Consider the following 22,613-nt stretch of genomic DNA (forward strand, 5'->3'; position numbering starts at 1 on the left):
TCTTGTTTCTAAATAACAAATCTTGTTATTTGCTAACACAGCTTCTATGTGTTGAATCATACATTCTGCACAAAGTAATGGGATTAATGTTGTTTCTTATACAAAAAGCTAATTTCCAATAAAAGAACATGCTGCTATAGAATATGACAAAATTAGCACAGACCACACTTCATCAAAGAGGATTCTGATTAGTCACAGATGAAATGCTGTTCTTAATTTCTTACTTTAAAAGTTGTAGGTAAATCTTCATCTTCTGCAGGATCTATGTCAAACCAATGATCATTTGTATCTCCTATTTCTTGTAAGCTTTTATGAAATTCTAGCAGTCCTCCATTATATCTGTAAGGCATTTATTTTAAAATAAGGTTAGTTTGAATGGGACTTTAACTAGATAGTTTACCAATAAGACAATGAGCAACTCTTTTTTTTTTTTTTTTTTTTTGGTGGTAAGTAGGGTGATGATAACCTCTGGCATGCTATAGAAATACAAATACTAGGACTCTCACCTGTGGTAGATTGGGATGAAATACAGGTGGAAGGGGAGGCAATAGATTATGTAGTAGCTCAAGCTTGAACAGTATGGGGGCCTTGGTAATTAAAGGGATTGTAGAGTTGGTTGGCTTTTGTCTACTGTCTTGGAAGCCTTGAAGAAAGAGAATGACAGTCACAGGTCAGCCAACTATTGACTCAGGGCACACTGTGAAAGACAGAGGACTCTATGGCAGCATTTAAAGAGACTCTCTCCTGCAGCCATAAAGATAATATGTGCTGAAAATCAGGCCAGATTTAGTCACAAGGTGAAACAAACTGCAAAAGAGACCAAATGTACCTCCTTGACAGGACTATTACCAATTCAGGACACCCTGTGAAAGCTAAAAGGCCTCTACGGTAACATTTAAAGAACCCTTACCAATTCTAATAAGGGCAAACTGTGCTGAAAATGAGGCCCAGTATTTAATCATAAGGTTAAAATAGCAGCAAAAACTAAAAACACTGCCTCAGTAGATTATGCTAAAATCAGGGCTCTGATCAGGGAGAAAGTAGACCCTGAGGTCTGAAATGGAGACATTTAAGTAAAACCCTTAAATTGCCTTCAACCCTCTGGCTGACAAGGAGTATCAGAATCCCTTTACTGACCAAGTATCATCTGAGGTTCATATCTCAAAAGATGATGCCCTTCCTTCTCAAGATCCTCTCCCATCTGTGCTTACTGCCCATAGAGCAATAACTCTAGGGTCAGGTATAAACAGAGCCCATGTAAGAAAACAGAGTTCCTGCCCTGAAAGAAAAAGCTTATTCAGCCTAAGAATTGCAGAACTTGACCAGTATGTACTGGCAGAAACATATGTGGGAGTGGATCTTAAGAGTGTTGACCCAATAGACAAATATACAACTGGACAGAGAAGTGTATGTTGATATGGGAGGACTCTTCCACAATTCAAGATTTACTTTCTTAGCTAGGACACCCGAGACACCATGCTGCTGAGAAGGCTACTTGAAGCTTGGATCCAACATTGACCTATAGTAATTAAGGTGGAAATGCAGGAAATTTGAAGGCAGAGTATTAAAGAAAGTTCAAGGAGGTAAGGATATTATAATGGACTTACTACCTAAGACCAGAGAAGCCACCACTAAACACAGTTCCCTGGAAAGGCACAGAGGACACTCTAACTATTAAAGCAGTGTTTTCAGGCAGTTCAGTGGTGGTTGTTCTGTATAGGCCAGGGATGAAAGTCAATGATGCTGTCATGTGACTGGGGTTTCTAGTTATCTGTGATATGGAAAGCAGATTCTCTCCAACACCCATCAGTAAAGAGACTAAAGAATAGTTCACACATCTGGGGGAAGGACAGCAATATACATTCTCTGTCTTGTCTCACAGCTATGAGAATTCTCTCTACAATATAAAGAGATTTTGATCATCCTAAAATTCTGCAAAACATCACACCAGTCCACTATATTGATGACATCATGTTAGTAAATGGGAAGCAGGAAGTCTTCTGGGTACCTCAGTGAAAAACAAGCATGCCAGAGGATAGATGATAAACCTTACAAAAGAATCAGGTAACTACCACAGAGATGACTCTTCTAGGAATCCCATGGTTGGACACAGCAGTAATACTGCATAAGGATTTAAACTGCCTAATTCATCTTTCAAATCTCAAACATTATTTCCTCAAGAAGACTTCTGATTCCCATAACTAGACTGGGGGCCCAGTAAAAACTTTAATTATCCACTGTATTTTCCTTCATAGCTCTTTATTATATTTCCAAATTAATTAGTTGTATAACTGATTATTTGATTAAGGTCTACAAGATTCACTATAATGTCAGTTACATGAAGATAGGAACTGTTTTGCACATCATTGTATCCCCAATGCTATCTAGAGATGCTAGCACAGTCTCTAGAATATGATACATTCTTAGCAAATAAAATTAATGAATTATGCTACAAATGGCTAAGGGTACAAATAAGGAAACAATCCATATCGGTTCCCCCATACAATTTCACTAAACATATAATCCCCAATGTTCCCCAAACATAGCATCTGGACTCTTTCAATGCTTTAAAAGCTCATTTATACCTTAAACACCTATTCAACTGGTGATAGTATTAATAACTACAACCAGCATTTATTTATTAAGCCTACCATTTTTGTGTTCTTAGCACTAATTTTTTTTAAAGTTTATTTATTTATTTTGAAAGAGAGAGAGACAGAAAGAGAGTGAGAGAGAGAGAGAGAAAGTGAGAGAGAGAATCCCAAGCAGGCTCCATGCTGTTACCATGGAGCCCAATGCAGGGCTTGATCTCACAAACTGTGAAATCATAACCTGATCTGAAATCAAGAATCTAACGCTTAACCGACTGAGCCACCCAGATGCCCGAGCACTTAATCATTTGCAACATCCCTATAAGGTTGGCACTATTATTAGTTCCATTTTATAGATAAAAAACATAAGGCTGAAAAAAAAAAAGATAAGGCTGAGCAACACTACATTCCTTAGAGTCATTGATTAGATACATAGTAGAAAATGGATTTAAACCCAGTTCTGTCAGATTCCAAAGCCTATGGTCCCTAATGTCTTTGCTACACTGACTTTTACTGCCATGATCTGTTAGATTTGATATTTAATATTCTCAAATACATTAAAGAAATTATTTCTATAGGAACAGGTGAAGAAGACCCAGAAGAGCACAAATGTCATCATACCTAGTATAGTGCAAAAACTATCCATGTCACAATGCTAAAAGTTGAAAGACAAGATTTACCCATTTATTAAAACCCTTACCTCTTCTGGGCACATCGAAGCAAACCACGTCCAAAATAAACTAAAGACATAAAGTTTTCACAAATCTCATTTTCTTGGATCACCATCTTCATCACTAGAAATTTATTCTCTGCTTCTGTATAATCCTGTAGTAACATAAAACTAGGTTTGGCTGATGTAAAAAGCATTTTTTTTTCTATTACAAGAATTATTTTCCAAACTGGAGAAATTAGGGCAGCTTTAATATTGATCCAGTCATGCAGTCATTTATTCACATCTCTAATCCTAGCATCTCTGTATGTGATCATATAGATAATATACTCAGTGATTAAAATACCTATTCACAAAAGAACTTAAGATCTTCCCTAGCCAACATTTCAAAATGAACATTTAGAGAATTTCTTTTTTTTAATATATGAAATTTATTGTCAAATTGGTTTCCATACAACACCCAGTGCTTATCCCAAAAGATGCCCTCTTCAATGCCCATCACCTACCCTTCCCTCCCTCCCACCCCCCCATCAACCCTCAGTTTGTTCTCAGTTTTTAAGAGTTAGAGAATTTCTAAAATCAACATTTTGTTAAAATCAAGTCATCGTATGTGAAAACACTTACAATGGGCAATAATACATACTACATACCTCTTTCTTTCCTCTTTCAGTGAGTGCTACTCCATACAAAAATAATAATGTCAGATAATAACCAATATTAATCTGATGTGCCTAAAAAGAAAAAAAATTAATTGGCTCTTTAGATGAAAATAGTTTTTAGTATAGTAAGTTTAATTAAATATCCTAGGCTACTCAGTAATTATTAAAAAGAGTAAAAATTATCATATTATCGATCATCTAATAAGAGAAATAGCAAATACACTAGATGTATTTGATAATTCAACCCTGAAGAAGAAAGAGGATAACTGATAATCTCAAAATAAAACACTAGAGTGTGATTAAAGAAAATGAAAGCCATCAGGATTTATTGTCTCCTTCCCCCTCCTGCCCCCACATGCTACAAATGGCTAAGGATCTCCATACAGATGTAGCAGTGAGTACAACTACATTCTGAGTCCCTGAAGTCCTTCAAAACAGGAGGGTGGTCTTAGAGACTCCGGACACAACACCCACTGTACCAACACCAACTTCCTGGTTTTGATAATATATACTGTTATGTAACATCTAACTATTGGGGAAAACTGAATGAAAGGTATTCAAAAACCTTTCTGCACTTCTGTATTGTACAGCTATATTTTTGCAACTTCTGTGCATCTAAAGTTACCTCAAATAAAAAGTTTAAACATTGTCCATGGAGAACGATATTGTACATTCTGTTCGTAAGCTCTCTATTGACTTAAGATCATAACCCTGTCTTTTGTCACATTAGCTTTTTACAAGACTGTCCCATAAACAAGATCTTTTGCAGGTACATAGGGATGATAAGCATCTGCAGGACAGAAGTCTTTTTCTTTACTGATCTAACTGTATTCTCTTACTTAGCATATTTCTCATGGCCAACAGTACACATTTATGAGGTAACTGGCTAGTGTTAGAATTTGGCTTCAAATTAATCTCAGGGCAAATAGACGTGCATATTTGCGCTCAATGGACCAAGTGAGTTTGTGTTCACACACCGGTTTCCATCTTAAAATTTCCATTTCTGCAGAGGAGGTAAAATGCAGTTCAGAGAATGGACTCTAAAGCCAAGACTACATGGATTTGTATCCTGACTCTACTACTTACTACCTGCTGAATTAAGCAAGTTGTTTAACCTCTTTGCTTCAGTTTCTAATCTATAAAATGGGAATAATGGTGGAGGGATGGTGGTTATGAAGAGCAAATGAGCTAATCCTTACAAAAAGTGCTTAGAACAGTGTCTGTCATATAGCAAACACTAAATAAGTGTAAGCTATTATTTTATAACTTTAAAAAAATTGGTTTCACAAATAAATACAACAGAGCCTTTGGCTCACACAAGTCTAAAAAGAACATTTTGAGAACAGGATAAGATGTGGAATTGTGGTAATGCTATAATCATAAATAAAAGGTAAAGAACTCAGGAATTTACAGATGTAAGTGGTAGGTTTCTGACCTACATGACTCTGCCCTTCCCTTCCTACGATCCCCGCCACTATTAGCAGGGATTATTCTAAGTACTGGAACTCAATGGATATAGAGATATTATTGGCAACTGTCCCCTGCCCTCACCCCACTGCCACCTCCTACCAAGTTGCTCCACCTATCCTTGGTGGCCTTGGTGGCCTTGAGGAACAGTGAGAGCTATAGGATACAGCAGTAGGCTGCTCTGATCATGACGATTCCAATTCTGCTCAACAATGCTACCAGGAGAGGGATCTCTTCTATTTCTTAACATAAGACTCATCATTGAAATAATGCCTAAGTACAGTAGGCTAAGCAATCAGCATCTGTTAATGCTCATTTATTTTACTTCCTGGCAACCTGGTCAGTGGGAGAAACAGCACATCTTCAGCATCCCAGAAGTTCTTGCTGAAAACTTGTTAATACAAACTCCCTTTTGTTGGCTCTTTTGACTCCATGTACAATTCCTTTAGGGTGGTATATATCACCACTTAGAACACCCATCCCGAGAGTCCTAAATAAAGATGATTTCTCCACATCTTTATAATATGGGATTTGGTGTCTTTGGGTACCTTGGTTGGTACCTGGGTGGTCCTTTCTTGACAGTAACTCTAATCCATCTTCTACATGTGTACAAAATTTAGTTTACTGATCCAAATTATTCAAGCAACTGATTTTTCCTTTTACTGTCCTATACTATTGGTTCTGATTTTTTTTTAAGGTTTATTCATTTTTCAGAGACAGAGAGAGTGTGAGCAGGGCATGGACAGAGAGGGAGACACAGACTCTGAAACAGGCTCCAGGCTCTGAGTTGTCAGCACAGAGCCTGACGCAGGGCCTGAACTCACAGACGGCGAGATCATGACCTGCACTAAAGTCGGACACTTAACAGAGTGAGCCACCCAGGCGCCCCATATTGGTTCTGATTTTTGATGCCAGGTTTATTCTTCCTCAGATTTTCTATTTATAACATACAAATATATCTTGTTAATTTTATCTCTCATGAGTACTCAATAACAGATGACAGAAGTTCCAATTTTTACAAATATAGTTATCAGAAGAGGAGCTGATTAATAACTAGGAGGAAAGCAAGTAGTAGTTTCTCAAGTTTATAACTATTTCAATTGGGAAAGTCCAATTTTACTATTTACTGAAGTTTCTCTTTATTGAAGATGAACAATTTTATGGTAAGGAAGGGACTAAATTAGGCTTATTATGGACATGCAGTCATCAAAAAGTACAAGACACAGGAAGGAAATAAATTTATGCATACTTTTTCTCTAGAGGTAAAAGGAAAATACAAACTGGTCTACACCTTAAAACAAGCATGCATTGGCTACCCTCTCATTGAGAAATGTTGTCCAAACCCATTATTTCAAACTTTCAAAAGAAAACACTTACAGTATAATTAGTAGCCTGAACATTCCTAAGTGCTGCTTCCAGTTGTGTTATCAAGAAACGTAAAGTTAAAACAGGAACAATTTCCTCCCCATTCTGACTGTTAGCTGCAACTTCTCTCTGTGGAAAATAATTTGGTCCAAAATTTAAGTTAAAGCAAATATCTACACTTATTTTTATTATACAAATAATACACGCTCGTTGTAGAAAATCTGGAGAAGATTTAAAGAAAAAATCCACACCAGCGAGATACAATTGTTTTCTTGTTTATTTTTCAGTCTGACAAATCTTCTCTGTAACTATTTCCTCAAAACACTTAAAAAGCATTCCTAAGCCTGCTGAGGGGTTGGCCACAACCACTTCTATCAGTAATCCCAGTTATTCTCATACCTTCTATCCTCTAAGCATAGCTAAAATCTTCCTTCCAGCCCTGACCCTGCAGTAAGCAGGAATGCTTGGCATTAATACCAACACGAGGGCAAGGCATCTTAAGCTACGATCTGATTGGAACCAAGCTAATAAACGACTTATATCACAGTTTGTTACTGCCATGGATGAAATGAAAAGGAGGACTGTGTGTTATCTTTGCATCCATTTCCCAAGCCTTGTACCTACAAGTGCTTGGCTTAAATTCCATTATCTGTTTAATGATATATTATCTGTGTGGAAATTTTAACCTACACTTTCTTAACTTGGTTTCTAGTATACGATACTGTTCCGTTTTTCTCCTAGATAACTAGAGACTTTATTTCTGTCTCTCTAGCACTCAATTTAATGAACGTCTTCCCCCATCATCACATACATTCCCTAAAGTAACCCACTGTCATGTTTTTAAGTAGTGTCTACGTACTGACAGTTTGCAAGTTTATATTTCCAGCTCAGAACCATCCCCTTAATTCCAGACTCATATATCCAACCAGTCACTCAACACTAGCTCTTGAATTTGAGTAGGCATATAAAACCTAACACTGAAGTTCCACCTCCTTCAGAACTAAAAAAGCTGGAAAAAATGTAAAAGCCATTTTTTGAAAGCAACAGAAAGCTATGAAGGCATTGAAAATCTCTGGAGCCAACATTCAGACATGAGACTGACTTTTGGAGCCACTTTTCTCCGTAAGGCAATTGACACTTTCAGTTGTGGCTAACATGTTAGGCGTAGCTTTTAGCCAACTTACAAAGCTGGGGGAAAAAACAGAGTGTATGACCTATCAAGGATGAGGGACCCTGGTAAACACCTCATCCTTTGGTGTAGACTCTGAAGAAATATACCCTTAAAGTAAGAGTGTCTGTTTTTGTTCCAGTTTGAATTTAAGTAGTTTATTTGGGAGGTTCAGAGAACAATGGTGGAGAATAGAGATGTGATGCAGGGAAGGAAAAACAAGCTTTAAATTAATGGGTGAGTTATTAAGTTAGTTACCCACAGTGGGAAGCTGGGGTTAATAGAATAGAGATACTCTGTAAACCAGTGAAAAATACAAGCTGCAGTATTATTCAACTCAAGGGGAGAGAAAACTGGAATATTTGCAGAATGCCCAAGGCTTATTGAGTGGTGATGGGGTGACATGAGAATATTAATTCCTTGGGATTTCTGAACTGCCATGAGTACAGCCTTCTGTAGTTTCAGGAAAAAAAAAAAAAACAAAAAAAACCTTGGGGCATAGACACATGGAAAACTGGAGATTGTCCAGAGCATACTGAAATAAGAGTCCAAGGGGCCAGGAGTTATGTGCAGGACACTCACAGTATCTACTACAAAAGGTAAAACATAAATAGACCCTTCTTCACAGAACAGAAGCTTGGAAACATCTCAATCCCTAGTTGAATGAAGTGATCTGCCAGAAAAGCACAAAGAAGCATTACTAAGGGAAGATTTTGTCCAGTTTTTCTAGCACTTCTCAAAGCAAGGTTGCTCTAAATCAACTCTAGCAGCCACTGCAGGTAGCAGAATTCTCTATCTTCCTTTAGATGACTGTGCAATTAGTTTTGATGTTTTCATGTTCATTCATGATTTAAGTTATTTTTGCCTTTTTCTTAAGATTTTTAGCAGGGGGCTATCAATTTTACTGATCTTTAAAAGAAAACCAAGTTTTGGCTTTATTGACTTTCTTTTTTTATTCTATTTCAATAAACTTAGATATCTTTATTACTTCCTTCTTTTGACTTTGTTTTTAATTTACCGTTCTTCCATTAATCTCCTGAATTTTATGTTTAGATGACTGATATTCAACCTTGCTTCATTTTCTAATACATGTATTTCAAATTATAAGTATTCCTTGAAACACATGTTTTACTTATAACACAAGTTTTGATATACATTTTTTATTCAGTTCAAAAATTTACCTAATTTCCATTGTGATTTCTGACCCATGGGTTACTCTTAAGAACAATTATTTTTTAGTTAATCTTTCTGTATTGATTTATAAGTGAATTGTACAGTAGTTTGAGAATATTCTCTATATATTGTGATTCTTTGATGAGACTTGCTTTATGACTAACACATGGTCAATTTTTGTAAATGCACTTAAAAAGTATGTATATTCTGCCACTGTTGGGTATCGTGTTTCATGTTGTGTGTGTGTGTGTGTGTGTGTGTGTGTGTGTGTGTGTCAATTAGATCAACTTTGCTATCATTCTACCTATTTTGTGTCCATGTTCTATCAGTTATTAAGAGAGTCATGTTAAAATCTACTGGGATTATTAATTTGTCCAGTTCCCATTCAATATTACCAATTTACTCACCTTCTCATATGTAACAGTTCTGTATGTATTTGAGTCTGCTTCTGGAATTTCTCTTCTATTTTCTAGACTTGTCCACTGAATCAGGAGCAAGTAATACAATCTTGTACTTATGAGAGCTTCACATTAAGTTTCAATATCTAAGTGGGCAAATTCCCTGCCTGTCTCCCCTACACTTTTCTAATTTTCTTGGCTATTTTTCCTTTTATTTCCCATCTGAACTTTAGAATTAGCTTTCAGTAATAACAAAACCAAAAACAACATACTTTGTCATTTTTATTCGAATTATGTGAGATACAGACAGCTTTATCACATTGTGTCTTCTTACATGTATTGCTTTTCATTTGGTCTTTTTTTCTTACTTTTATTAGAATTTTATAAATCTCTATTTAGTTTTAATATAAAGTATTGATTTCTAAACTTAATGTGAAAAAAATCAATGTGTAGATACTTGCTAAAATGCAGATTCGCAGACCTACCCCCAGAGATTTTGATTCTTTAGGACTTTAGTATGGGGTTCAGATAGTCTCATGTAGGTGGTATAGGAAAAATTTTGAGAAATACTAGTTTATATCTTATATATTTCTTGAGTGTTTTCCTAGGTATTTTCCCTTTTTTATTGCTATTATAAATAAGTACTCTTTCATCTACATCTTCTAATTGGCTGTTGTTTGCATATAGAAAGGCTACTGATTGTTGTTTCTGGGTGATTTCCAACAGATAAGAGGAAAATAGTGGCATAATTCCATCAGTTTCAAACCAGAATTCATACTGGAAAATTATCTCAGTTAAGGTTATAATTGTATGTAGTCTTTGGATATTTGTAGAGCTTGTTTGAATTGTTAATCATAACAGTATTGATTTGTTTCATGGAAATAATTAATAATGTATTCTTCCACAGAAAAGGCAACCGTGGAATTGCCCCAATTAAAGGCTACAAAGAAATGAGTAGAACATTTCCTTTAACTTTGAAAAACTCCATTCATTTAGGAACTGATATCCATCTTATGCTGAAAGTTTCACAAATTATCTAAAAAAACTATTTCCAAAATGAAAATCTACAGTATATTCTCTATAGTATTTATTTTATTCATAAATAAAAAAGTTTAGGACATTATTTTTCTTCATCTTACATTCTTGAAAAAGTTGTTAACGTTCTACAAATTAGGAAAACTGAAAGCAATTCCCTGTCCCAGGATGGCATGTTATGGGTTACTGGTAGAATAAAAATAAACACTAGACCTCACAGTCAATGGCTTACTGGCTACTAACCCATATTCCCACCATTATTCTTGAAAGGCTAGCACCAACTAACTTATTTCACTAATAAAAGTCTGTAAGTCAAGGCCCTTCACAAAAAGTAAGATGAAGATTTCAAGACTTTAGCTACACTATTGTGAGAAAGAAAGGAGGGAGGAAAAGAGTCACCGTGAAGTAATAAGAAATACATACATGATTTCTGCTCCTAGTTCCTGATAATTTCTGGTCTTTGACTCTGGGTCCTGACACAGAGCTCCTAAAGCCCTTGGAATTTCCTAGGTGATAGGCGTATCTTTTGTTCTAATGAGATGACACTCAGCAGGCTCCTGGATAGGGCTGGTCACCAGAAACACCAAGCCATGATTAGAAGCTTGAAGCTTTTAGCCCTATCCCCCATTCCCAGAGGGAGAGGGGCTGGGCACTGAATTAGTAATTATCAATGATGATATGATATGATAAAGCCTCCATAAAAATCCTGGAAGTATAGGGTTCAAAGAACTTCCAGCTTGGCGAACACATCCACATGCCAGGGGAGCAGTGGCACATCCCAACTCCACAGAGGTAGATGCTCCTCTACTTGGAACCCTTCCAGACCTTGCCGTATATATCTCTTCATTTGGCTCTTCATCTAAATCCTTTATCATAGCCTTTATTATATAATAAATTGGTAAACATTAAGTGTTTGCTAGCTATACTAGCAAATTGTGGGACCCAAAAGGGGTCATGGGAGCCCCAATCTATAGCCAGTTGGTCAGAAGTATTAGAGACAACCTAGGACTTGTGACTGGTGTCTGAATTGGGGCAGATTTGTGGGACTGGGACTGAGCCCTTAACTTGTGGGATCTGATACTAACTCTAGGTAGATAGTGTTAGAATTGAATTGACTTGTAGGATGACTAGTTAGTATAGGAGAATTGGTGTGGGAATAAATCCACACATCTAGTGTCAAAAGTGCTGTGAGGGTAGTAGCAGTGTGAGAGTAAAGGAAAATAGTATGTTTTTCCTGGAGAGTCCTATACAAAGAGTTGCACTTCTGTCTCAAAGAACAAATTATAATCTTACCTGCATGATTTGGAAGGAAAAATTTTCTTGCAAGAACTTCTTAATGTGAGGGACCACACCTTTTGGTAGAGTATTAATTGCATTCAATAACTTCTTCATCTCTACTAGTAGGTTAACAGAGACAAGATCGGTAGGTGTGTCCTTTTCCTGTTTATCCTAGAAGACATTATTAATTAAAACTTTCCATAATTATACATGTTCATATTACTCTAATATTAAGACCAAATATTTTTAAAAAGTGCCTTTACATTCTATATGTAGATCACTGTGACAGACCTATAGAAAATCCAAGTAAGAATAAGACATTCTCTCTGCTTTCAAGGAACTTAAAACATAACAGGAAATTTAAGACCAAAACTAAGGAAGCTTTAATATATTCATTTAATACATTAATTTAATACATTCATCATAAATTCATTTGAAAATTATAAATGAAAGTAGATATTTTAAGATGTGAAAATTATACTATACATCATACTTATAAACAAAGTAGTAAAATAGAATGACTCTTAATTCAGTCAGAACTGAGTAAGTCATAATAATCTTGGGTCTACAGGAACTCATTCTTACAAATTAATGAAGCCATAATTAATGGTTAATCAATAGCTATACAGTCAAGTCCTGCTGGATTATTTATTAACATTAGTTGTGAGGAATGAGTGGGCGACAGAAAGGGAGATGTGCCTGGATGATGGCCTTCCTTCAAATCTTAACATGATACCTCAGTTCCTATACACTGTTTAAACTTAGGGAATATGAATATGTTGTTGCTCACCTCTGATAATCAGAACAGACAGTTTCTTACTAAGGAGGCCATGCAAAACTTGAGTCACTGAAATGCCCTGGTGGAGGTGATTCCTTGAGCATCAGGTCTCCAACAGACTAGAATTACCCAGGAAAGTGACTAGGAATCAGTAAAGTCCACAATAGAGTCCTATCTGCCTACTCTCCCCTTCTGGATTTGAGTCTTAAATTAGGATTCCTCCATTCCCATCAATACCCAACAAATAATCTTACATTTTATAATATTTCATTGTATGAAAATTATATCCAAAAATGAAGGAAAATGTTAGCAGTTTGCTACATCTCAGTGAAGGGTATAGTATCCTTTGTATTATTCTTGCAACTTTTCTGTAGGTTTGATATTTTTCAAAAAGTTCAAAAAAACAAAAACAAAACTTCCACAATAGATAGACCCTTAAAAAGAATAACCACTGTTAGTACTGCACACATTTCAAACTAAAGGTCAATTCTGCAGTCAAAAAACACCACAAACTCATCTTATACTAATTACCAAATTGATAAGCAAGATTATAGCATGAATAAAAATTTTTAATAGGGCATACTATAAGCTTCACGCTTATTATTTTTATCTATAAATATGATTTCAGTTAGTTGTTATAAATTATATAAATTCCATCTTTTAAGTCAGATATCAAAATATTTGATGCTCAAATCATTTTTGTAAAATTAATTTAGCCTCTAAACCAAATTCAGGTCAAAGTTTCTACTGCATTTGATTTCTGTATTTCCAGTTCTGTAGTTAGAAAAATATATTCTGGATCTAATCTCCCTGGTTCAAGTATATTTCCCTATGTACATCTGCATATATTGTATTTTTTTCTGCAACAGCTTTGATAGCGATAACCTCATGCAGGTGAATAATATGATTATTTTATGTTTATATTTTCTCTTCCTATATTACTTGATAATCTTATAAGCTTTGTTAACAGTGCACATCAATAATCATATATAACTATGTATGGTTAAAATTGCACTAAAAGGAACCAAATAGCTCTTCATCCAACCTTAGTTAAATATAAGCACATGTGATATTTATGTATGTGTGTGGATGTGTGCTTTTATATATATATGTGTGTATACATATATATGTCTTTTTCAAGCTACGACAAAATTTATTGTCATTGCCAATATAAGCCATATATTAATGTATACTTCAGTTATTCTCTTTCATTTTGAACTGGAAGTTCTAACAGTAAAGATAAAAACAGGAAAGAGAATTTCAAAACAACTCTGAAATGCCTTACTAAATAAAATTCTGTGTGTGTGTTTTCTCTTCATGTGTATAGTTTTTATTTTATTTGGATTTTGCTTTTAAAAGACAAATAAGAGATTCTTAAAATTGATTGTTGGGATGTTCTGGGAAAGTCAATTCAATCACCTACTAATTTTAACTTCTAGTTAGAATTGGTGCTTATAATAACTTTGAGACACACATCAATTATCAGAGAGCTTTCATTATGACCATACTTATAAAGGAAGGAAAGTAGACTCACCCCCAAATTTTTAACAAATATTTTAACTGACTAGATTTAGAATTATGCTGTCATACCTAATTAATCATTACTAATTAACAATGAGAATTAAATCTTCTCTTACCAGTTGATCAGTTGATTTTTCTACCTTATTCTTGATGTCCTCCTTAATCTGCCCCTCCACAGGAGGATCCCTACTTTAAATGAAAAATAAAGGTGTATTCAGAGGGTCTCCTTACAAAGAACACAATTAAACTGCAGTAGTAAAGAATATAACAAGTGAATTTGTCTGAAAGTTCAAAAGTGTAAACAATGTATAGCAAAGACTGATAATAGTGGTAGTTGTCACATCTTTTAGGGACTCAAGCTACAGAAAAAAATTATGCTGTCCCTTACTAGATGGTGGTAAACAGAACTGAAGGCTGATGTAAAAAGCTTTTCTTGAATAGACACACAATAGACCAAAATAATGGGGAAATTTAAACTTTATAGCGCTGCTTCAGTATAAAGAAAAAAGGATCTTAAGAAGCCTCATGTTGTGTGTGTGTATATGTGCATGCATTTATTAAGATAATAAAGGTTTGGAAAGGATCTATCTTATGTAGATCCTTTTATATTTTGTTTCAGGTTCCTGGTATTATAGTCATCCAGTTTTCCAAAATAATTTTTTAAAATTGAGGGAGAATATCATATTTAAAAACCAACTATTTTTGTAAAAAGGAGTAACTTGACAAGTTTTGCTTCTGGCATTGGTTTAAAATGTGAACATATATGGTGTTACATACAGAACTGAAAAAATTTATTGCTTTTGCCTACATACAGAACCATGATATTGGGCCCATAAGAATTCTATACACTAGCAGAGATAAAACTGAGGTGAGAAACATATCAATTCATTTACTCAGCATTATACTTTATAAAAATTATCCCATTTTACTTCACATTTATGTATTCATTTCATAGACAATCATTTATCATCTTCCACTATGCCAACAGATTTTGTCAGGGGAAACTGGGACAGATAAACAGTACAGTATTATCCACATAGTGACAGTTTCAACAAAAGATGATTTATACACACAAACGATACTTCACAAGATGGTTCTCAGTGCTCTTTAAAATGTCATCGCAAAGAAAAACCTCTTAACTATCTTTTTATCCACTTCTAAGCCCCACTCCAAAAAGGAACATAAGGAATTTTCTTGTGTTGTCAAGGAATAAGAAATAGTGCGCCAGTATTCTGAAGCCTCTCAATTTTTGTAGAAGAGTACATAAAGTTCTCAAATGCATACCCTACTTGCTAACTCCATTTCATGGAGTTCAAGCCAACAGTTCTCAGTCTCACATGCTTATTAAAATCACCTGTGAAGCTTTTGAACAACCTGATGTCCAAACCCTACTTCAGAGCTTCTTAATCCAAAGTGTAGGATGTGGGCTGCTATATTCACCAGTTTTCCTAACAAATTTGGTATGTAAGCTTAACTAATCCTCACTCCCTCCCCAATATTAAAATGGCTCTATTAAAGGTTACTAATGAAATCCTGCTTGTTATGTCAACAGATTTGTCTTAGTTCTTGATTCTACCTAGCCTTTCTGCATTATTTAACATTGCCCATCATACCCTCCAACCTCCTGTGGAAACTTCTGCATTCTTTGTGGCTGCTGGTTCTCCTCCTAGCTCTCTACTCCTCAGTTTGTACCACTGACTACCCCTCTTCCTCTCATTCATCTTATTCGTTTATTATTAATAATACTTAATACAGAACAATATACATTAACAGAATCAAACCATGCTCCTGATATATTAGAAAAGGAAGGTACATCAACAGTCACTACGGCAGTCACTTTAAGATGGGTAAATTGATGTCCAGAGAGGTTATATACCTAGAAAGTAGCAAAGCTGGAACTAGAGTTTAGCCAGAGTACAGTACTTAAGAGAAATTTCCTGAAATTAGATTTCCCCCCATCTACATCCCCCACTAATCAAAGTTGCTAAACTGTCTTGAAGCATAAAGGTGTCTCATCTATACTAGCTTCCCAAGATTATATGGAAAGGACAAATGTTGTGACTTCAAATGCAGCAAACATGGTTGGTTTCTGTCAACCTATCCCTTACCTCATAAAAAACTGTTCTGGTAGAGAATCCATGCTGCAGACTGTGTTTTGCAAAAGTCTTATTCAAATGCTTACAGACTTTTACTACTGATGTTTAAAGCTGCAAGAAAAGTAATATTTTTAATGGTCAAGTAGAAGGATTACATTCTTTTCCCCCACTATAAAAATATATATGATCATTAAAGAAATAGTTGTAATAGTTGAAATAGTTGTAAAAGAAAATGAAAATTACATAGTTTGACCATCCAAAGATAAGTCACTACCTACATTTTAATATTTTACTTTTTCCAGCATACGTATATTTTACCAACTTGTAATCATACTGGATAAATGTTCTACATTATGGTTTTCACCACTGAGCACTATATCAAAAGCATCTTTCATGTGATATTATACTCCTAGTATGTATTCTCAATGGTTACACAAGAATTGGCTGACTGGGGTTTCCTAGACCATTAATTTATAGATGGACATTTAGATTGTTTCCTATTTTACCTTTATGATTATTCTAAGAAATTCTCATAAGTAGAATTTCTCAGTCAAAAGACAAATATTTTAAGCCTCTTGGTGCATACTGCTAAATGGCTTCCCCAGAAGTTTATGCTAATTTATTTTCCACAGAGTACATGAGTTTCTGTTTAATGCAATCTTCATTAACACTAATTGTTTTGTTTTCTTTATTCTAAAGGTAACATTTAGCCACCTTCCCCCAAAATCATGATTCTATGTCTTCATAAAATAGGAAAGGTGAGATGTACACTCTCTGGTTCAAATATCAATGAATGTCGTGGATGTTACCTGAAAGAAAAAAAAAAAACTGCCACCACACAAATGAAAATAAAAAGAATATTCATTTGTACATCTATTTATATAACTCTCTATTCAATTATTCCAAGAGTAACTCTTCTAAAATTAGTCACATTTACACCCTGATGTTTATAGCAGCACTACCTACAATAGCCAAATTATGGAAGCAGCCTAAGTGTCCATTGAGAGATGAATGGATAAAGAAGAGGTGGTATTTGTATACAAGAGATTATTCATCCATAAAAGAGAATGAAATCCTACCATCTGCAATGACATGGATGGAGCTAGAGAGTATTATGCCAAGAGAAAGGCAAATACCACATGACTTCACTCAAATGTGGAATTTAAGAAATAGATGAGCAAAGGAAAAAAAGAGAGACAAACCAAGAAACAGACTCTTAATTACAGAGAACTGATGGTTACCAGAGGGGAGGTAGGTAGGGGTACATAGGTGATGAGGATTAAGGAGTGCACGTGTTGTGATGAGCACCAGGTGATGTACGGAATTGCTGAATCACTATACTGTACACCTGAAATTAATAGAACACTATATATTAACTAGAACTAAAATAAAACAAAACAAACCCCACTAATAGCATGTGTAATATACAGCTGTAAGTTAGATCAGCAGAACTTTTGAAGGCCCATTATTAAAATGCAGTTCAGCATAGGTAATTCCCAAATAAAGAAAACATGTTCCACAAGATCATTTGCAAGTCACCTATTCATTCAGATTGTATTTACTCAAAGAAACACTATTTTACATGATACTGACTCTCCCTTAGAAGCCAGAAAAAGCCAACCAAACATGTAGAAAAGAAGTAACGGCTAGACCTGAACCTTCATAAGCCTTGAGGCCTGAGTATCCTGTCATTAGTGAGCTTAATAGGGAAGGAGGCAATTTGGTGCCTGACTAAAAGAAGTCCTGGGAGATCATCTGCAAAACTAATATTCCTAATTATGATACTGCCTGTAGATATTTTCTATATTTGACTCACACCAGCTCTAAGTTACAAAGGTAAGGGTAATTCTCTCAACAATCCAATGGATACTTCCTAATCAAAACACAAATACAAACATTTACACACACACACACACACACACACACACACACACACCCATCTATTTCTTCATTTACTAACAAGTGTTGGCAAGGATGTGGATGCAAGGAACCCTCATACACTGTTGGTGGGAGTGTAAATTGGTGTAGCCACTGTGGAAAACAGTATGCAGGTTCTTCAAAAAATTAAAATTAGAAATACCATATGATCCAATAATTCTACTAAGTATTTACTCAAAGAAATTAAAAACATTAATTTGAAAAGATCTTTGCACCCCTGCAGCATTATTTACAATAGCCAAGAAATGGAATCAATCCAAGTGTCCACCAATAGATGAATGGATACAGATGTGATATATATACATAAACACATACACTGAAATATTATTCAATATTTGAAAAGGACGAGATCTTGCTGTTTGTGACAACATGGGTGGATCTAGAGGGTATTAGCTAAATGAAATAAGTCATTATTTCATTCAAACAAATGAATACACAAAAAACAGAATCAGACCTATAAATACAGAGAACTGATGGTTGCCAGAGGGAAGGGGATAAGACGCACGGGCAAAACGCATGAAGAGGAGTAGGAGATACAGGCTTCCAGTTATGGAATAAGTCACAGGAATAAAAGGCACAGCATAGAAATATAGTGAATAATACTATAATAACATATCATGACAGATGGCAGCTACACTTGTGATGAGCATAGCATAACCTATAGACATAATGAATCATTATGTTATACACCTGAAACTAACATAACATTAAACGTAAACTATACTTTAAAAAAAAGGTTAATAAATGTCCTCATTTAAAAGACAGTTTTCTAACACCTCTTAGTTTCTTGCCCATCCCTAACAAAAATGTCTTACTGTCAGTATATCTCACCTATGCAGAATCCAGTTCTCCTAGATATTTTATAGTTTTACTCTTATTTTTAAAAACTCAGTAAGCAAATATGTCAATTTAAATTTGCATTCTTCGTTCAATACCAATGAAAGATCTAACCTAACACTAATGATGAAGAGGTTGTTATTCTCTCACACTAGATCAGATCTGTTTCATCTCTTCAATAAAGCTGTATAAAAAAGGACGTGGCTTTGGGAATTCTAGGACTGTGATCAAACTGCTTTTCTTTTATAGCTTCTATAACCTCCCTGCTTATTTTAATAAAACATTAGGCATTATCTCACAGATTATACAAAAGCACACCTTTTCTAGACAAAGCAGTCCCCCTCATTTCCAGAATTTAAAAGCCCAGACACAGATACCTCCCCCTCTGATAAGCTCTCCTTCAGTCAGTTGTTTGCACAGATCACAAGGCTGAAAAGGGAAGAAAGTCCTCTGGCAACAAGGTAGAGAAGATGGAAGGCCTCTGCTAAGCTATTCAGTGCTCAGCTTGAAAAAGAAAAGGATATAGTATTAATTAATAAATCAGAAGATATTTGGAGCCTGAATTAAGAATTAAGACAAGCTAATGGCTTTTTTAGTCTGCTTAGAAATACAACCTGAGATGAATCTCTGTGGTGAAAGGTTTTCCAGGAGAATATCATCAACCCCATCATTTCCCCAGGAGCTAAGCAGATCATGTGTGGCAAACCCTACTGCAATAACAGCAGCCGCGGTGACGGTGGCACTTTACAGCCTCTGCTGGGAAGGAAGGCGTAAGTGCCTAGCAACAGAAAGGAAGTAGCCAGCCCGAAACATTAACACACTGCTTCTAAAATAATCCAGAGGTTCTTACCATTCTAGAAGAGGCTGAAGAAAACCTTTAAAATCAGGGTTAACATGGGATAAAGGATGAATCTGGTTTCCCCTGGTGTGTTCATCTCAACAGGCTTTCCCTGTCAGCAAGAAACTAAAAATTTACCTCCCTTCCTGGAACTGAGGGATTGCTTGTCCACATGAACCTATTCAGGTGCTGGCTAATTGATCAGAGGGCAAGTTAAAGGTCAGTGTCAATTTCTAGCACACCTTTATCCACCAAGCAAAATGATCTTATCCACAGGCTGTTTTACTGGTCAAAAACAAAGTCCTGCCATCTTTATCCTTATCCAACAGTAAAATGCCTTTCTTACTGCTCCCTCTGAGCTCCCAGCTCCCTCTTTCCCTCTTATCTACTGAAATTGTACCAAACTTTTTTTAATCGCAAAAGTATTCCACCTCCCCCTACTTTTAAAGGTGGCTTATTCACAACAAAGCAGGCACAGTTTTGTTTCTAATTGTTTAATCATTCATTCAAATGTTTATCTTACAGCACTTGTCACCTCAACATTATAAAAGCACACTGTTTTTTAAATCTACTCGAGTGCTCATCGTAAGTCATCTGACCAAGTTAGAGGCTCTAACTAGCCAAAAAGTTCACATTTCAGTGTGTGGGTAGATAGATGTCCCATGGATTTACTACTCTTGTCAGTTCTGGCCCTTACAGATCACACAATGCCAGATGGAAAAAGGGAGTTATCGTGTGCAAAAACATTAAAATTCAACTCATTTTTCTCAATGCTATTAGTTTGAAAACAAAATAATATAAGTTATTTTTCAAGAGACAAATTCAGTTGTGAGAACTTCTCTTGTGCCCACTAAATCTGGGTTCCTCAATCTTGACACTATGGACATTTTAGGCTAGATGAAGCTTTGTTATGGGAAGATATACTCTGCATTTTAAGGATGTTTTGGAGCACCGCTAGCTTCTACCTCATAGGTGCCAAAAACAACTCTCTCCCACCTCTCAGGTCCATTGTGAAAACCAAAAGTGTTTCCAAGCACTGCCAAATGTCCCCTGGGGGACAAAATGCCCCAGTTGAGAACCACCTAAATGATTTAAAATGAAAAGAGCCTGGGTGGCTCAGTTGGTTAAGCGTCTGACTATTGATTTCGGCTCAGGTCATGATCCAACGGTTTGCGAGATAGAGCCCTGCGTCCGGCTCTGTGCTGACAGTGTGGAGCCTGCTTGGGATTCCTGGTCTCCCTTTTTCTCTGCTCCTCTCCCACTCTCTCTCTCAAAAATAAACAAACATTAAAAAAAAATACAAAGGTTAATTAAGTAAACACATAACAGATTGTTCTGAGGAAGAACACTAAGACTATCCTGGTATTATGTAACATTTACAATCATTTGTCTACAAGAAAGAAAAATGACATAAAGTACCTCATTTAGATTTCATATCAATGTCAAAAGTTGAGAGATTGCATAGCACTGGTAGTTAAGAGCACAAAAATATTGGAATACTCCTGCAAGGGTATACAGAACTGCTTTGATACACATTAGCTATGCAACCTTGCTTGAAACTAATTAACATCTGTGCTTCAGTTTCCTCATCTGGAAAATAAAGATGGGACCCACTTTAGGTTCCTCAAAAAATTAATAGAACTACCCTATGACCCAGCAATTGCACTACTAGACATTTATCCAAGGGATATAGGCATGCTGTTTTGAAGGGACACGTGCGCCCCCAACGTTTACAGCAGCACTATCAACAATAGCCAAAGTATGGAAAGAGCCCAAATGTCCATCGATGGATGAACGGACAAAGATGTGGTATATATGCACAATGGAGTATTACTCGGCAATCAAAAAGAATGAAATCTTGCCATTTTCAACTACATGGATGGAACTAGAGGGTATTATGCTAAGCGAAGTTAGTCAGAGAAAGACAAGTATCATATGACTTCACTCATGAGGACTTTAAGACACAAGACCGATGAACATAAAGGAAGCGAAGCAAAAATAATACGAAAACAGGGAAGGGGACAAAACATAAGAGACTCTTAAATATGGAGAACAGAGGGTTACTGGAGGGGTGGTGGGAGGGAGGATGGGCTAAATGGGTAAGGAGCATCAAGGAATCTACTCCTGAAATCATTGTTGCACTATATGCCAACTTGGATGCAAATTTAAAAATAAATAAAAAACAAAACAAAACAGATGGTACTTGCTTCACAGGGTCATCAAGATTAAATGTTTAAAATATATAATAGAACAAGACCTAGTACAGAGTAATTACTATGTGTTACTATCATCCCTTCATTATCATCAACAAATTTTGTTTAAATTTGTAGCAAAATCAGTTTTTTCTTCCAATTCTCTACCTTGATGGAGAATTGCTACCATATGGAAAGGAAAGGTAATAATGAGATTAAGAGCTGGGACAAAAAAAACATTTTTCAAATATATCCCACATGGCACAAATGCAGCTTAGTTTGCACATTTGGCATCTTGGGTTTTTCACATCAGCACATATGACACATGTCATATTCCTTAAACAGTATGATATACCATTGTATAAATGTATCATTTCACCAGACAACTATTGATAAACACTTCCTCTCTGGTCTTCCCTTTTTTTCTTTTGCTATTACTAACAATGCTGCAATAAACAACCTTGAACATGCAACTTGGTAAAATCTTGACAGTTATTTTAAAAAGCTGGATTTACAGGACACCTGGGTGGCTCAGTAGGCTGAGCGTTCAACTATTAATTTCGGCTCAAGTCATGATCCCAGGTCATGAGATAAAGCCCTATATCTGGC

The 22,613-nt window shown here is 35.7% G+C and overlaps 1 protein-coding gene across 2 annotated transcripts in view; it reads right to left on the bottom strand.

The window, feature by feature from the left end:
* The window catches only part of DZIP3 (DAZ interacting zinc finger protein 3), an 81,441-nt gene extending 65,137 nt beyond the window's left edge, over positions 1 to 16,304 (bottom strand). The window contains exons 1-7 of one of the 2 annotated variants that reach the window (XM_047099921.1): positions 16,212 to 16,304; positions 14,220 to 14,292; positions 11,820 to 11,975; positions 6,765 to 6,881; positions 3,912 to 3,992; positions 3,292 to 3,416; positions 225 to 339 (exon numbers count right to left, since the gene is read on the bottom strand). In XM_047099921.1, coding sequence (XP_046955877.1) covers positions 225 to 339; positions 3,292 to 3,416; positions 3,912 to 3,992; positions 6,765 to 6,881; positions 11,820 to 11,975; positions 14,220 to 14,292; positions 16,212 to 16,243 — 699 coding nt within the window. In that variant the 5' untranslated portion in view covers positions 16,244 to 16,304. The remainder of the gene's footprint in view (positions 1 to 224; positions 340 to 3,291; positions 3,417 to 3,911; positions 3,993 to 6,764; positions 6,882 to 11,819; positions 11,976 to 14,219; positions 14,293 to 16,211) is intronic. The other variant, XM_047099922.1, reaches the window with a different exon arrangement.
* Positions 16,305 to 22,613: the final 6,309 nt, after the last annotated feature.

This window comes from Lynx rufus, unplaced genomic scaffold, assembly GCF_022079265.1.
Source record: "Lynx rufus isolate CCGP_SWC_20201006 ecotype Redwood Valley unplaced genomic scaffold, mLynRuf1.p SCAF_5, whole genome shotgun sequence".
In the NCBI taxonomy this organism is placed as follows: domain Eukaryota; kingdom Metazoa; phylum Chordata; class Mammalia; order Carnivora; family Felidae; genus Lynx; species Lynx rufus.